Source organism: Catharus ustulatus, chromosome 1 (assembly GCF_009819885.2).
Source record: "Catharus ustulatus isolate bCatUst1 chromosome 1, bCatUst1.pri.v2, whole genome shotgun sequence".
NCBI classification, from domain to species: domain Eukaryota; kingdom Metazoa; phylum Chordata; class Aves; order Passeriformes; family Turdidae; genus Catharus; species Catharus ustulatus.
Genome location: NC_046221.1, coordinates 156,699,580 through 156,717,657, shown reverse-complemented (window position 1 = coordinate 156,717,657; position 18,078 = coordinate 156,699,580). Strand labels below are relative to the sequence as shown.

The 18,078-nt window shown below is 39.5% G+C and overlaps 1 protein-coding gene across 2 annotated transcripts in view; it reads right to left on the bottom strand.

Moving 5' to 3' along the window:
- Nucleotides 1-5,854: 5,854 nt before the first annotated feature.
- The window catches only part of LOC117001603 (KH domain-containing, RNA-binding, signal transduction-associated protein 3-like), a 96,004-nt gene continuing 83,780 nt past the window's right edge, over nt 5,855-18,078 (bottom strand). The window contains exons 8-11 of one of the 2 annotated variants that reach the window (XM_033070044.2): nt 13,529-13,587; nt 9,099-10,212; nt 8,625-8,681; nt 5,855-6,621 (exon numbers count right to left, since the gene is read on the bottom strand). In XM_033070044.2, the coding sequence (XP_032925935.1) occupies nt 10,121-10,212; nt 13,529-13,587 (151 nt within the window). In that variant the 3' untranslated portion in view covers nt 5,855-6,621; nt 8,625-8,681; nt 9,099-10,120. The remainder of the gene's footprint in view (nt 6,622-8,624; nt 8,682-9,098; nt 10,213-13,528; nt 13,588-18,078) is intronic. The other variant, XM_042779653.1, reaches the window with a different exon arrangement.

Genomic DNA, 18,078 nt, shown 5'->3' with positions numbered 1-18,078 from the left:
CTTATTAGTGGGGACTGGATACTAATATTTCAAACACTAGACTGAAAGAGGAAAACTCTTACTTCACATTGTTCTAAGCATTTATGCACAGAAATTCATCTGCTTTTTCTGGTCTCCAGGCTTTCATTCAGAATTTAAAGCTTTCTCTTAAACAGTGACTAACATTTACAGCATAACCATAAATTCCTAGAGTTACTGAATATCCAGAGCTGGAAGGGACTCACAAGGATCACCAAAGTCCAGCTCCTGTCCCTGCACAGGATAGCCCCAAGAATACAGATTCAGAGAATATCCTGAATTGGAAGGGAAATTTCCTCTTGCACAAGTCCTCTCAGCCAATGTTCTACCTAATCCTGAGATTTAAGATGCTCACAACCAAAAGCACGTGGCTTTGTTTAACAGAAGGCTCAGAAAACAAATACTCAGCATGAAAACCACCTGATCAATGCATATACTAAGAAGACTGATAGAGAAATATTTGGAGCAGAAACCATAAAAAAGTCTGCCTTTCTTTGTTCCCTGCTGTTGTTTTTAAGATACCAACAAAGGCGGTTTTGGAATGGAAACATGAGTGAGATTCATCATGTTTTACTTCTGACACCTAAGGTTTAAACATCCAAATAAGTTTAATCACGCACATGAGTCAAGGGGGAAGAGCCAGATGCTTTCAGAGTGTGAGCCAGTCCCCTGAGCTCAGTGCATTTCTCTCTCAAAAAGTTGATTTATCCTTTGAGATTGTTTCTCTTGGTCGATGATAAGGGGAGCCTGGGCAAATAGTCAAGAGTGTTTCATCTGAGTTGTAAGTCAGAACTAAAAAAATACAGCCTATTTCTTTAAAAAAATTAAGAGCCTTCTGTTAATTCAAAAAGTAGATGGTGTCTTTTAAGTGTAATTTGTGAGGTTACCACAGCAATACCCAGAATTTCTAGGTGCAGCCTGCATGGGGAAAAGGAGTTGTGCTTCTGTATCAGCACCAGTAAATACCCCTCCAGTTTGCAAAGACAGTAGGATGTGCAGAACACAGATAACACAGACAGAAATGGAGAATTCACCCCTGCAAATGAAAGGAATTGTGGTCATCTTAACTCTCACATATTACTAGTCTGAAAATCAGTTAAAGAAAGTAGCAGTGAGAATTATTATACAATGATCATTGATCCATGACTCTCAAGCTCAGACACAGTTATTAGATCATCCAATCTAGCTGCTGTGTAGGAAAACCAAGAGAAACCCATTCTTTTCATGTAGCTTGCTGCTGTGGTTAATCACTCTCATTTGAGCCTAATTTCTCATTTAAGACTGCAGGGTTTTTACTCAGCATTAGTTCTTATTTTTTTTCACTACCAGATTAGAGTAATTTAGTACTTATTATTTTCTCCCTGTGCGAGCAATTATAAAGCATAATCAAGCTTTTAAAGTCTCTCACAGTAAGATATCACCTTCTGTCCTTTGAATTATTCTTCTGAAGGGCCCTTACCAAAACCATTAAATTATGTACACATGCCTATAAATATTATTCAGTACACAAAGTGACCTTTCAAAGGAATATTGATTGTGGCATTTACAAAAGTTATCTTATCTTATGCTTATATCTTTGAAGTGTATCACCAAAAATTAGTGCTGCTGGTCCTACTATGTGAGGAATTTCAATGCCAGACCAGTTACATATAGGCAGAAAAAAACCAAAGTAAATTATCACAGACCATAACTGTGACCTGTGTTTATCTTGTGTTTATCGAGTTTTATCTTGCCCCTCTGGACCAGCATATATCACTTCACCTTCCTGACATCAAATATGTTTAAAGTGAGAGTGAACTTCAGGAGAAAAAAAAAAAAAATAAAAAAAATTAGCAGCTATTGCATGGCTCCCCAAGCTAGCTTGGGGAAGATATGTTCAGGAACATGGTGGCTTTCCTCTTCTATTCCAGATTTTGAAATGCAAATTGTCTTTTAGTATTTAGCCTTCTTTTGAACAACCACTTCTCAGTTTCCTGTTGTGTAATAGGCTTATATTAATTTTTACATTTTCATTTCCTCAAGCCCATAATTAGTCTAATAAGGTAAATGCACTTCATGGTCACCACCATCAAACACACCACAAAACTTTGCACAATCACTTATGCATTCATCCTGTAGCTCATTCAGAACTGCCTGAGGATCAGCTCTGCTTTCTTGTTTTATTAATTCTGTCCGTCTTAGAGTGATCCTACTTCTGATGTAAAAAAAAAAGAAACATAGTCTAAAAGTGAATAGCAAAAAAAATCCACACACACTTTTCTTATTAGTAAGCTGTATGAGAAAATCATCACTGGAGTATTTTAAATATCTAAGGGAATTTTCTATTCAAACTTCTATTTGAAGTTAGAGCCTCAACTGCAGTAAAATAATGAAACTGTGCATGGTATATGCTCTAATTTTAAATTTTGAAAGCAGGCTTGAGCAGTCTTATTAGTTGCTTATAATTGATATTGGCTCAGTTGGTCAGAGCATGGTGCTAGTAACACCAAGGTTGTGGGGTCAGTCCCTGGGTCAGGCCATTTATTTAACAGCAGGGCTAGATCCTTGTGGGTCCCTTCCAACTCTGTGAATCTGTAAACTTCTAATAAAAATATTAAGGTCAACTTTCACATGTGGATAATTCTGATAATCAACATTAGTCAGATGATTTCCAGTATGCATGTAGGCAGAAGTCTATACAGTCTTGCTTGATTTCAAACTGTAATTGACTATCTTGAAAGGTCTATTGAATTTTCTAAATAGTAAATATTTATATTGTAATATAAATGTGGCAAAATGATTTAGCAAAACCCCAAGAGTCCATGAATGCAGGTCTAGCAGTGTAAACTTGCAGCAGTCTCCCTATGTGAAGCAAAAGCATCTTCATCCACGGATTTCTGAACTGGTAATTACACTATCAGAAGAATTAAGGACGAACGTATTTTCCTTCTTATTATTATTTTTTTTTCCCCCTAAAATATCCTAGTTTTGAGATAGAATCTACATATCTTCTGTCAGTAAGAAAGACTAAAAAACAGCTACCTCCACACTAAGAAACTTCTACTCTTAACAGAGGAATGAAAACAACAAGGCAGGTATTCAGAAGAATAAAAAGTGTTTCATCCTCCTGAGATGTTTAGGACATCAGGATCTTTGTGCTGATCTTCATAACCAGATCAGCAGCAAGAGCACAAGTTACTACTGCCAGCAAAAAACTTGAGTTCCTGGGTTACTGCTTGAGTAAGCATTTGGAGGAGTTTACTGTGCTTTGTCTAAGGGAGAAAAGAAATCACTCTGTGGAGGTCAGTAAGAAACCTCACAGCTTCCCACTGTCTTCACAAAGGGGCCAGAATTTCACTGTAAGAATATAAAATTGTTTTTGCTGTTTCATGCCAAATAGTTCCAAGCATAAGGATGGGTTCAATATTTAGCTTTGCAAAAGCAGAAACTGTACTCCAAGGACTGATTTATGTTTGATTTTTCTCTGTGTAATAAGATCAGAATCTTGTTTAGTCAGGACTTCTGGCCCAGTGGCTATTGTGAAAAAGCATGAGGTTTTTGATTATTCAATATATAAATTAATGAAATTTTTTTTCCATAAGCCTTTACTAAATATAAATTATTTTTATTTCATATTTTTCAAGTACATCTTTGACCAAAACCTGAAAGTGTCCATTAAGTCTATTTCCTAATGTCCTGTCTTTAGGAGTGTTGACATCTCTCACTTTTTTAATACCTTCCCACTGAAAGGGAAAAAACAGCTAAAAAAGAACCATGCAGCAAAGCAGCTTTATTTCGGCCCTTGGCTACAGCTTAAATATCTTTAAAATCCAAGTTTGCCAGAGATGTTCTCTTGACTTGCAATCATGTGTAAAGCCTGCCTGAAGACAAGGGTAAATGCACAATGAAGTATCTGAGGCTGCACAAACATTTATCTTCACAATATCTGCTTTAAAATTAAATACCGTCAATAATTTCCATTACCAAAGGGGTTTTTCTCCCCATTAAACAAATGCAGCTGTCTCAGACAAAAATGCTGAGCTTGTGAAAGTAATTCTCAGTCGCTTCATCCAATTAGTCTTTTTCAAAAAGTTATAAAGTCAAAGATATTTGGACTCTTGGTGTGTATGTACTTCAGCTGCCTGCAATGCTGGTGTTCTTGGACATTGGCAACCTAGAAATTCTTCGACAAATTCAGCCTTTTAGCACATATTTGTTAACTTACTACAGGAATTCAATTATAACAGCTAAAATAGTTTTAAAATATTGCAAAATTCTATGTGTGGAAATTGGACCAGAACCACTCAAGAACAGATTTTATATTATTCATTCCAAATTATTATATATGTATTTTAAGTCGAGCTTTGCATTCGGATCCTTAAATTTTCGGTTCCTTCTTTACTAGAAGGATGAAGTTCCAACATGAAATGTACGTTCTTCAACATCACTTAGAAAGATGTCTGACCTCAAAGTTTGTTCTTATTCATAGTTATGGAACAAACATCATTTCATAGATTTATTATGTACCTCATTGTGGGGTCATCCCCCAAAGAGCAGACACAATGGGAAAGGCTGTGATGCAGACTGGACAACTCACTTGAAGCAGCAAGTTCATCTCAATGCTCAAAACCTTTGAAGCAAATTGATGTCACCTAGAACAGGCACCTGGGAACAGAGCATCAGGACTGTCCCACAGTGTAACACCACTGAGGCAGCACAAGGCTGCTCTTGGAGTGACAAATGAGACCCAGATTCCACTCAAAACACAATCACAAGAACTCGAATTTTTACCTAGTGACGATAATAAAACCAGCAGAAATGGAGCCACAGAATCAGAGAATGGTTTGTGCTGGAAAAAAAGTGAAAAAAAGCAAAGCACAAAGTAATCCCAACAGCTGGATGGCCACAGTCAGCCCACTTTGACCAGACCCCAGTGGTTCCTGTTGGGCCACTCAGCAATCAGACAAGGCCCCAGGAAAACCACAATTGCTCGGTAGCCTTGAGAGTCACACAAGTCACACCAGTGAAATGTTTTAGCACTGCCACTAAGCAGCTCTGTTGTTCATGACTCCAGACTGGAAGGTGATGCTTCACTCCTTGAGTAGCTCTTAGCACTCCTCAAATGAGCTTGTGCTCGTAGTCCTGGTGTCCAAATTACAGAAAGTGAAATTGCATTCTGCTTATCTAAATTCCCCACACAGTATCTATATACAGTTTTTATACTTGGCCTGCATTTAAAATGTCAGGCGCTGTTCCACACCAGAGGCTCCTGCCTGTCAGTCTGAAGGAATCATTATTATACATCTCTTGTGGTTATTTAAAGAAGGTTTTTCTTGATTATGCTTTTGCTTATTTAAATAATTACTGTTGCTGGCTGTAGAAAACCGTTTAGAAATGCAGTTTTAGCACAGAGAGAGATGAAGGCAGGGAAAACCTTTCCAGATGGTGAGATTAACTGACAATCACCTTAAATATTCAGAGGTTAAAAATACAGACTTTTTAATGGTCAGTTTTCTAAGTCTATTACAAACTGCCTTACTCAAGATAATTTCATTGGTGCCACTGTTAATAGGAAATCTTATTTTTATCCACATCCCCACAACTTCAAAGCTATTTTTCAGTAGTCAATATATGGAATTAGAAGTTATGAAACCTGTTGAAGAGGAAGCAGTTTGGTGCAAAACTGACAACTGGTATTGTTTATGTTCAAAGCAGCAACAACACAGAACCAAATTATGCTTTTGTTGGCAATAAATTGAGGTTCAGTGAAGAAAAATGCATCTGTGATGGAACCATAATTGATGGATGGGGCACACATGCTCTGCAAGCAGTATTTGTGAAAAAGAACACAAGAAAATAAATTATCAGAACTTTATTTCTGTTACAAATTATCACAATCACAATTAATATAAAACAGAAAGCACTGAGGAAACATGACTGTTGGATACAAGATTTATCAAGGTGTAAAAGCCTCATCCAAGACTCTACTACTAGAAAACCTGTGACTGTGTATTAGAGAAAAGATTCCTATGCATCAAACACCAAGTGAAAGAGAATAAGCAGCAGGGATTGCTCCTTATTGATATAATAATTGACAGGGATTAAACACCTTCCTGTTATACAAGTTTTTGAAGGAAATGGAAGTCGGAGCATTATTTCTACCCAAGAGTCTTTTCTGGAGCAGACTTGTTTACAATTAGCTATTAAGAAAAGCTTCAGCAGACAACACCAATCTTCATTTTAACTTATCCATGTTGTTCATACATTAGACAAGCTACTTCCAAAAGCATTTAAGTTCTAGTCATGAGACTTCACACACTCTCTTACACTTGCTGCATAAGGCTAAAAAGAGTCACTAAAGAATGGGAGGTTGCATTATTGCTTTGTAACAGGAACTTAGACGGAAATTCTTTATTGAGCTCCAAATAAAACATTGTTGCATCACTATACAGTTAAGAGTTTCAATATACAATTATTTTAAAAAGTGTATGTATGCTGTTATACACTTTAAGGCTTTCATACAAGAAACGCTGAGCAGGATTTTCATACTCGGTCTCGTCAGTGTCTGAGCACACAGGTAAGTACAGTGCTCTAAGCAGTCCATAATTAACATGGCAGAAGTTCCTGAAAAAGAGCAAAATACACTTTATTTGTATATATCTTGAGACTAGAGACCATGAGTTTTCTGAAGCCTGTCAGATTGTAAATAGAGGAATTACACAATTACACATATAATAAATATATGTAGATCTAGACAATCATTGCAGAAACTGCTATCATTGAAATTCAGTGGAAATTTTATAAAGATTAAATAAAGCAAATTGATGATATGAATAATTGTGCCAATTAACATTACTTTTTTGAACAGTAACATACAGTAACAGTCCAGTGTTAGAGTGCAGAACCCTACTAGAATGACACTTAAAAATTTGTCACAATGAAGAAAGGCTGCCTTCTACATTGGCTTTCTTTCATGTAGAGGCCTTTTTAGATTATTTTTCCCTCTGCTCAAAAGCAAATGGATTTAACTTAAGAGATTACTCCACAGAAAAAAAAAACACCCACAAGAGAAATACAATGCTATTGCATGTAATTTGAGGAAATGCCAAGAAAAGTTTTGCACAAAAATAAAGTTTTGAAGAATACCCAATACCATTTGTTTAAACTGATGTACTTTATTGTGCACACATAGGACATGAGAATTGATATAACAGTCTTCTTTTAAGTGGCATGAAAACACTTTTTCTTAGGAGAAATAAGATGTACCAATTTAGAGCATTGGAAAAAGGAAGACCTAATTCATGTGGAAATCATTAAATGGTGCACTGAGACCGTCTACTATCAGGGAGCCACGCTTTTCCACCCCAAAGGGAACCTAAAACAATTTAAGGTTCTCTAGGACTTCAGGGTAGAGTAGTAGAGAATCACACCTGCTGATCCTCACACATTCATCCTCCACACTGGAGGCAGTAAGAAAATATGGCATTAAATAAAAGAGTTGGATAAACAATTCAGAGCACTGAATCAACTTCTGATTCACTTATTTATCTACTAGCCACCCTTGCCACTAGGTATTTTAGTTTCAACCCCTGAAGCTTCATTCTGTCTATTTAATATAACACATGATGTTAGCAGATGAACACTTCCTATGTAGTTCATCATATTATGTGATTTAGGATGTGATCAGAAGGAGAGATTGTGCCAAATGTTATAAATATTTTTAAAAGATATTTATATATTCAGTTTTGCCATAGCAGTTCTAGTAGCTGGTATTAAATCTTTGCCCTCTGAGCCCCAAAGGGGAGAAATCTTCTTCAAGCTCTCCTACTCTTGGAGTCCTTTGATTTAAGCCTTTAAAACGGTCAAAACAGTTCTAAAGCCATTTTGTATGTACAAAAGGTTCCTTTAGCTTGTGACAACAGCCTCTTAAATTTACTGCAGTACACAGAGGCAGTGCAACTTATGCAGTATTTCACAGTCTAGAGCTCTATTTATCTGAGCCTTGTCAACTAAAAGCACTGAGATCATGAGGTTAGCAGGAAGAATTACCATTTCAAGTAGATAAAAAAATCTGTTTTATTTAAAATGTACGCCATCTGAGTATAAATACAGTTAAATTATTTCTTACTTTATATATTGAATTGACCAGAAACAGTAGAGCCAGCAGCTATTCTTTAGCTAATGTTTCTTAATGGATTTGCTCTCCTTCAATTAATGCCATAAATCAGTCTGCTACTTGTACAGAAATGCTTTACTTTGAAAATCAGTTTACAAAATGTATTTTTTATATTTTAGACAAGTTTGCTGACCAGATTAGAGCTTTAAATTCCTATTTGAAAACTACAAGCATCAAATTACATTTGGTTTCTTCAGCTTCCTCTGTCCAATCAAACCCTTAATTATTTGAGATGCTCTCAAAGCCATGCACACCCTTCAATAAACTGCCAGGGGAGTGTTCACACAGTGACAGGTGAATGTCCTGATTAATGAAAATTTAAAACTATTACTTTTCCAACCAAAATTGAACAAAGACAGTGACACCTAACAAAGTTTTGTGCAGAATTAAGGACCTGATCAAAAGTACCATTATCTATTTAATAATTTCACAGATGAGTAAATATACCTACCAAAGCATCAGAAGATTAGGGTTTTTGTTCTTTTGGCTGTCCAAGGAGGTGAGTTTCCTGACAAGAGAGAAAAAGAAAAAAGATTTTACTAAATTTCAAAGAATTTCAAATAAAAACTAAAGAAAACAACATAAATCAAACTATAAGTAATAGAAACAATGCTTAAAAAAAAGCTTTAGATAACATTTGCAACGTTTAAGTTACTAGAATTTATGGAAAAATAATATATTACAAACTACTGGTTATGAGGTTTTACAGTTGTTTAATAGGGAATAGTTTGTCCAAATTTAACTAGCTAATCTAAGGCTTTTTAGATGACTAACACAAATTAAACGTTTTAAAATGAGAATTTAGGTGTCCTCACAAGTCTCTCCTACATTCTAAAATGAAACTTTCTAAGTTGTAGCCTCCCTGTTTTTATTGGTTATATTAAGATAACTTAAGTGAGATTAAAATCTTATTTGATTTATTTACCTTTGCAAATGAAGACCGTTTTAAGGGTTACACATCCTCTGCCTCTGACGAAAGCGACCTCAATTAGTCAAGTCAGAAAGTCTTTAAAAGCTTTGTGTTTATTGCTTCCAGCACGGAGCGAGGTGGTCATTAACGTACCAAAATTCTCTTAAAAATTCCAAAGTTGCACTAGTGAAAAAACGCTCAACAAGGTGAAAACTAGTCACATCTTTTTCCAGAAAATTCATTTGCTATTTTAAACCATTTTTTTTTAACAAAAGGCTTTTGATTTAATGTGGCACTCAAGCAGATCCATACCATTTGGATATTTTAAACAGCATTTATATCTACTGTGAGTATATAGAGAGATACATTTAGGTTTAAACCATTTTGTTTTAAAAGAAGTTGCACAATATTTAATATGAGCCTTTTATGCTGATCACTGTTAAACATTTCTCCCTGTTTACTACTATTTATGAAGTTTTATTATAAGATAAAGCATAAAATTAATCTCACACACACTGATTTTCTTTCAAAAGTTTATTTAGTATCAAGCAAGGGTAAAACTTTGCTTAACACTACAGAACATTTCAAGACTTGAGTTACAAAATACCACATTATTCGCATTTGTAGTTTGCTTCCCTTTTTACGCATGTTTGCAAAGAGAAAATCTAGCAAATGGCTGAAAATAAAAGCTAAAAACTAAATTGTTGAAAACCTTTAAAATAAAAGGTTACGCTTATGTTAAAAAGAATGGACTAATGTATTTAGTAAACCTATTTTTTGTTTAACACTAGTTAATCAAAGGTTATTTTTTTGATCACCTATTCTTTCAAACACAGTTTGGAAATAACAAAGTTCCTTGTTTTACATATCTTTCTGTCCAGGTTGTTCTTTCAACAAAATGTTTTAAGTTCAGTCCATCCATTCAGATTTTTTATGCACTTTGAGTTAATAAAAAGGGATTGTTCATAGAAAAAATTACTTTGAACAGTATACAGGACTGGTGGAGATTGGATATTTCACAACATCAGACAGTACAATCAGTATCTGGCATATGGCTGGTCTCTGTAGACTCCTTTTGTTGTCCTTGCAGAAGGTGTCTTGTGTCGTGAGTTGGTCCATTCTTCTTGCCCTGCAAGAGAAGAAAATATGGTCAGAGCCCTTCCAATATTCTCAGACACTGAACGTAATTTTTCTTATCTGTGAATCAAACAGTCACATTCTGTTTACAGAAACCAAGCTGTACAAGTCTAACACTTGAAACAAGAAATCAGGGTACAGCACATCTATCTGAGTTATCCCACAGGGATTTCTCAGCACACAGGAACAGGGAACGTGGCAAGCTAATAGCAAAAATATTTACGACTGTCGAAATTTAACTGGAACCGGCTTGTTGCAAATGCACAGAAATGTCAGCTCCCACAGCAGACACACCAATAATTGCAATGGGATGAAATGAATGGGAGGTATGAATTATGTATAAGGAAATAAGCTGCCCTCAGAAATAAGTTTCTCTGCATCAGTGCCAATTTAGGCCTAATTCAAACACGCAAAGTAAGCCTCAAGTATCACTGTGGCTTTTAACATCCTAAGGCCAGGATTCTATTTCTCTGGAGGCAAACATACACCTCCTCTGAAATTCGAGAAATAGGAGAGAAGATTATTAAAAATATATTAAAAAGACAAGGAACATTGGTTGTTTGAATTTTGGTTATAAAATAAGTTTGTGAAAAAGCTTGTGCCATCTTTAATGGTTCATCATCGTACCACATTTAATGGCAATAAATATTTTTAAAAAGTAGCAAAAATTATCTTAAATGAGAGTCAGACCTACTATGCCAGGCAGTTGCAAAAGGGAAAACATAGGATTAAACACAGAATATAAGGAAACTGAGTACTTAGGTACACTTTAATGATGGAAATAAATCAGAGTACTATGTCACATCTAAGAGAACAAAAATTAAAAAAAGCAGCAAAAAAAAAAAAAAAAAAAAAAAAAACCCAAAGTAAACACACCTTAAAACAGTGGATGTGTTTCCATACTTATTTTTGGAGAACTGTCCTGCCCTAAACAGAAGACAGGTGCTCCAGTGAACCCAATGCAATCCAGAAACTAAAATTGAACTAAAATGTATGGTAGAATAGAACACAGACATTACTTTGTCTTTCTAGGCCATTAAAAAAAACCCCCAAAAAACCTCAAAAAGAACCTCTGCACTTTGAATGCTGAGGTAACTTGCTCTGACATGAGATATCTGAAATTAGATTACAAGGATTCATATGTCAAGGGTTCAGTTTCACAATCCCTTTGCAGAAGCCTCATCCTAACTATTTTTTAATAATATAGGTAATAGGTGGCTGCCTGCAGGGTGTAGGCTATAAATCATACCCAGGTGGTCAGGACATTTGCCTAGGAGGTAAGAGGAACAAGTTCAAATTTGGTGTAAGGCTGAAAGAATTAAACTTTCACCTCAGGCAATTTTCAGGGGTATCTGAGAACAACCTCTTGTGCTTCTTCACCACACAGAAAGCAAGACTTAAATTAAAAAAAGAAAAAGACCCTGAGCCTAATAGTATGGGCAGCTGAAGAGTAGGAATTAAAGTATCCTAGCTTTTAAACACTGCTGCAAGAACTGTTTAAATGAAAAGAGAAGTCTGAGTTACAGTTTAAGGGGAATACTTGCTCTTTTTCAAGCAGTTGATAAATTAGCAGGGTAAAGAGTTATCTTACTGTTTCTTAGTTTTCATTTTGGTGATGTCCAGGGCTCCAAATCCTAAAAACACTGATATTCTTCCTACATCCTCTCAATTGTCACCTGAGTTTCTCAGAGGAAACGTTTAAATACCTCCTGAGGATCTGAATCTCCTCCCAGCCAGCACTAGACAGCTACCTGCTCATGAGGCAGTGTTACTTATTTTGAGACATCTAATGTTCTTTACCTATAGTGAAGATGATTATTATCTCTAACTGTGCTTTTAAGGGATATACTTGATTTCTTAAGTGTCTAACTATTTATATGTGCAAAAACTACAGTGGCTGCAACCCATAATCATTCTTCAAGGTATTTATAGTCTTTCTCTCAACTTGAATAAATACATCACTTAATATTCTGAGTGGCTGTGCTTTGATAAATAGAAAACCAATTTTAAATGCAAAAGCAGTGAAAAATCCATATTTTCAACCTTAAATACTGCAATCAATATCTCTCCCTGTCAGTCTATCTACATTAAGCAGTTTCATATATTTTTTCCCCCATCAATTTTGCATTAATGAAATAGTCTTAGAAATATCACATTTATAATGGCAAACAGTTTATTTTAATGCTGAAATAAAGATTTAAGCTATATATCTATCAACACCAACTGAAAGTGCTGGGGGACAGAGGAATTACAAGTGACCTCTTCTTTTGATGAGCTGTCTTTTCTCCTTAAGCAAAATAGTGAGTTTAAGCAGATACACTGGGCAAACTACTGCATTAGGTGCATTTACCACAACTTAAGGTCATTTTAGTTTCAAGTAGAAAGCACTTCCACATGGAGTTAGAAATAGACCTCAGAAAAATTCAGTTAGAGCTCTAGTTATTGAAGCATTCAGTACTCAGAATCACAACTTTTACACAGGTTACTAAAAACCCTCACATGTTTGAGATTTGAGACACCTAGATTGTACTGCTCTGATCTCTATCCAGAGACTTAACATTTACCCCTTAAGAAAAGGTGCCTTTTAAAATGCTTTATGCTTCTAACCCGTAACAGATTTCTTTAATTAAATCTGTCACTACCAGACTGCTATAGCAAAAAAAAAAAAGAAAAGAAAAAAAGTTATCTTTACAACTGGCATATGTTTTTTGCTTCATTATGCAATGTTTTGTCTCTCTACAGAGTAACCTGCTGCCCTCATGTCTGTTAGCTACCTAAAGTACTTCCCTAACCTTTACATAATGACTCCCTGCTTGATTTCCCAAGACTGATGCATGAAAATGAACTAAAACAAAAGAACCATACAAAGCTAAAAAACACTCAATTAGGCCCTAATTCAACTGGGAGTTTCAGCAGATTCCTACCTTGTACCAAGTCTCAATACAAGCTGTGCCACACCAGAAGCATTTGCTTTTGGCAGCCAAAAGTTCCTGGAGAAAGGTCTTCCACCCACATTTTTTTTCTTAAATCTCATTGAATGTGACATGAAAAGGCTGAGTGCATCATGATTTAAGTTTTATTTTCTCTACTTCTTTGGTGTTAGTTTCCCATGACTGCGTTAGCTAACGGACCACAGAGGGCATTTTTCTCAATAAGCACACGAGGAGCTCTGTGACACCTCAGGAATCCCTGAGCAGCCATTACCTGCTGCAGGACTAAGCTTTGTTTCACAGAAATTATCCTTTCATTATGTTTTTTTTTTTTTTCCCAGAGTCTGCTGTGCAGGATTGAGCTCACAAACCACTCACCGTAGGAGTCGTAGGTGTCTTCACTCAGTCCGTGGCCATAGTCGTAGTAATCTGTTCCACTGCAGGGCAGGAGGGCCATGGAGAGAAGAAAGAAAACATGACAAGAAATACTTATTACACATTCTCAAGCTGAAAAGAAAGCTTGAAGGATATAATACATGCCCTAAGAAAGGTAAGTATCCATGTGACAGTGACAACTGAGGTCCTGCTTGTTTATTAATTGGAAACTGTATTTAATTTCGTTTAGGATTTTTTTTTAAACACTTGTGTTGTGGGTTGGCGAGGTTTAGAAATTTTTCCCATTATTATGTTAAGCTAGCCGGGATGGCTCTCCTATTAGCCGTTAAGAGCTGGAGATAAAGGACTGCTGAAGCAATGATGGCCCATTAGGGAAAGGTGGAGTCCTGCTTTTGTGTTCCGCAAGTAAGAGGACACTGGGGGTAGGAGCACACACAGCTCGCCGGCTGAACTGGAGGAGAGAGGTTCCGTTTCTCCTGTTGGGATCAGGCTTCTTGGATTTGGACTGCTAAAGCTTTCTGCTAGCTCTGAACAACTGGGAACTGGGACGCCCACGGTGAGCAGAGTTTCCTTCCTCTCACCCTTTTCTTCCACCTGGGGCGGGTGAGGTCACCTGGCCCCCTCCCCTGCCCCTGCAGCAGCCGCGACTGAGACGCCGCCCGCCCTGCTCCATCGGAGAGCCATCGGTGACTGACAAAGGGACTGGGACTGAATTCCATTCTGTTCTGTCACTGGTTTTCTTTTTTTTTCTTTCGTATAGCTGATGCTGTTTTTGTTTGTCTTGTAAATATTTCAGTAAAGAACTGTTATTCCCAACCTATACCTTTTTTTGTGCCTGCGAGTTCCTGAATTCCCTTTTCCTGGCAATACTGTCCCTTTAAACCGGGACAGATCTTGGCGCCCAACGTGGGGCAGAGGTTAAGGAATAACAGTTCTTCAGTTGCCTGAAATTGTTTTTTTTTTTTGTGTGTGCTAGCAACATGTGGTCCAGTTTAATCTGGTTTGGGCTGCACGTGTTCATACATGTATATCTCCCATTTGCAAACCCTTACATAAGCATGGGCCCTGTAACTAAGGCTACTGTGACTGTTATCGAACTTGCTTTATGGGTTGATAAGGTGAGGAATTCATGGATTTTTAACTTCCTTTGGACGGCGGGTACATGGATTCAGGGATACCACACACTAAATGCATGTTTTTGGGATTACTTTAATAATGGCACCTACTGTGAGGGAATAACACCAGGGGAAATTTTCTCCCAACCCCTCACCCAAATTTTTGGGTCTACCCCACCAGTTTTTGAGGGGTTCAGATTTCCTCTGAATGCTAATGATATCGTACAGTGGCTGGTGTTACTGATAGGCTTGTCCTATTTAACATTAAGAGATAACGGGGGATTGAGCTGGATAACAACTCTGATACCTACTCCAGGAAATAGGGATGGTGCTGCAGACATTGACCCTGCCCCAGAGACTAGGGATGCGGCCACAGAAACTGACCCTGCCCCAGAGACTAGAGATACTGCCACAGAGCCTGACCCTGCCCCAGAGACTAGGGATGCTGCCACAGAGCCTGACCCTGCTCCAGAGACTAGGGATGCTGCCCCAGAGCCTGACCCTGCCCCACAGCCCATCTCAGAAAGAAACCAGCCGGAGTGGGTGGGGCTTCTAGTGAAGGAGATACGTGAGATGGGCCAGATGATGAAGGAGTACCTCTCCCCAGCTGGTGACAAGCCCTGCCATAAAGGGGGAGAATCCAGTGATGCTGTAGTGGAACCCATAGGTGTTACATCTGCCCAGGGTCCAGCTGAATTGCAAGGGCTCTCACAGCCAGCAGCAGTCGCCCCTGTAGAAACTAGGAAGTCTAAAATGAAAACAAGGCACCTAGACAAAGAGGACCAGAGAGGAGGGCCCTCACAACCAGCAGGGGAGCCAGAGGTTGAAATCATCACTGAGTCCCTGTCTTATGAAAATCTCCGCAATCTGCGGAAAGATATTGCACGACGGGGCCGGGAGGCTTTGACAACTTGGTTACTTCGGGTCTGGGACCTTATGGGTACAGGTGTGCACTTGGATGGTACAGAGGCAAGGAATTTGGGATCCTTGTCCCAGGACTCAGGTGTGGACCAAATATTCGTAAGGGAGCCAGGCCCACTTCCCCTCTGGGAGCGGCTTTTAATGAGTGTAAGAGAGAGGTTTGTCAACAAAGAAAGAATGCAGGAGTACCATAATAGAACGCATTGGAAAACCGTTGAGGAAGGGATTCAACAGCTGAGAGAGGTGGCGGTACTGGAGGTACTCTTTGGGAGGGATGGACAGCATGACAATGACCCTGACAAGGTCAGGTGCACAGGTCACATGCTGTGGAACCTGGCAAACCGAGGGCCATCTCAATACACCACCTTCATTGCAATGATTAATGCTGATGAGCACCGGGAAACAGTGAGCTCTGTTGCTAACAAGCTTAGGGATTTTCACAGTATGATGAATGGCGTAGTGCAGGCCCAGGTTTCTTCCGTGGTCCAGGAGATGAGGGGGATGAGGGAGGAGATCAGGGAGGTGAGGGGGATGAGAGGTGACATAAGTGAGATGAGGGAGGAGATCAGGAAGATCAAAGCAGCACCAGTGCGAGCCTCATACCCCAAGGTTACAGCCCCACGCCCCTCAGCTAGTGGAAGAGGGTACACCCCACGAGCTGACCTATGGTTTTTTCCTGCGTGACCATGGGGAAGACATGGGAAAATGGGATGGGAAACCCACTTCTGTCTTGGCAGCACGGGTGCGTCAACTCAGGGAGGGAAATGCTAACCGAGGGAGCTACACTAAAGTGAAGGTAGCCTCAACCTCCCATGACCAAGGTGCTGGGCATTACAGAAGGGAGGATGATCTGTCAGACCCACTTGAAGGAACCTCCACTATGTATGTTCAGGAAAGGAGTAATAGCCAGGGCTAGAGGGGCCCTGCCTCTAGCCAGGGAGAGGCACGGGATAACAGAGTCTATTGGATGGTGTGGGTCCGATGGCCTGGCACATCAGAACCACAAGAATACAGGGTATTAGTTGATACTGGTTCACAATGCACTCTAATACCATCAGAACATGTGGGGGAAGAGCGTGTTTCCATTGTTGGGGTGACGGGGGGATCACAGGAATTGTCTTTGCTGGAAGCTGAGGTGAGCCTGACAGGAGAGGGGTGGCAGAAACATCCGATTGTAACTGGCCCAGAGGCACCGCCCATTCTAGGCATAGATTTTCTTAGGAGTGGCTACTACAAAGACCCAAAGGGATACAGATGGGCTTTTGGAATAGCTGCTGTAGCGGTAGAGGGCATTAAGCAGTTGAACACCTTGCCTGGACTGTCAGAAAACCCATCTGCAGTGGGACTCCTGAAGGTGGAAGAGCAGCGAGTGCCAATTGCCACCTCAACAGTGCACCGCCGGCAGTACCGGACGAATCGAGATGCTGTGATCCCCATCCACAAGATGATCCGTGAGCTGGAGAGCCAAGGGGTGGTCAGCAAAACCCACTCACCCTTCAACAGCCCCATCTGGCCCGTGCGCAAGTCTGATGGAGAATGGAGATTGACTGTGGACTATCGTGCGTTGAACGAAGTGACTCCACCACTGAGCGCTGCCGTGCCGGACATGCTGGAACTCCAGTACGAGCTGGAGTCCAAGGCAGCAAGGTGGTATGCCACCATTGACATTGCCAACGCATTTTTCTCCATTCCCCTGGCAGCAGAGTGCAGGCCTCAGTTTGCCTTTACATGGAGGGGCGTGCAGTACACCTGGAATCGTCTGCCCCAGGGGTGGAAACACAGTCCTACCATCTGTCATGGACTGATCCAGGCTGCACTGGAAAAGGGTGAGGCTCCAGAACACCTGCAATACATAGATGACATAATTGTGTGGGGGAACACGGCAGTGGAGGTATTTGAGAAAGGAGAAAAGATCATCCAGATTCTGCTGAGAGCCGGCTTTGCCATTAAAAAGAGCAAAGTCAAAGGACCTGCCCGAGAGATCCAGTTCCTGGGAGTAAAATGGCAAGATGGACGGCGCCAGATCCCCACTGAGGTCATCAATAAGATCACCGCAATGTCTCCACCAACCAGCAAGAAGGAAACACAAGCTTTCCTAGGTGCCATAGGCTTTTGGAGAATGCACATTCCTGAGTACAGCCAGATTGTGAGCCCTCTCTACCTGGTCACCCGTAAGAAGAACGATTTCCACTGGGGTGCTGAGCAGCAGCAAGCCTTTGCCCAGATCAAGCAGGAGATCGCTCATGCAGTGGCCCTTGGCCCAGTCAGGACGGGACCAGAGGTAAAGAATGTGCTTTATTCTGCAGCCGGGAACCATGGCTTGTCCTGGAGCCTTTGGCAGAAGGTGGCTGGGGAGACTCGAGGCCGACCTCTGGGATTCTGGAGCCGGAGCTACAGAGGGTCTGAAGCCAACTACACTCCCACAGAGAAGGAGATCTTGGCTGCCTATGAAGGAGTCCAAGCTGCCTCAGAGGTGATTGGGACGGAAGCACAACT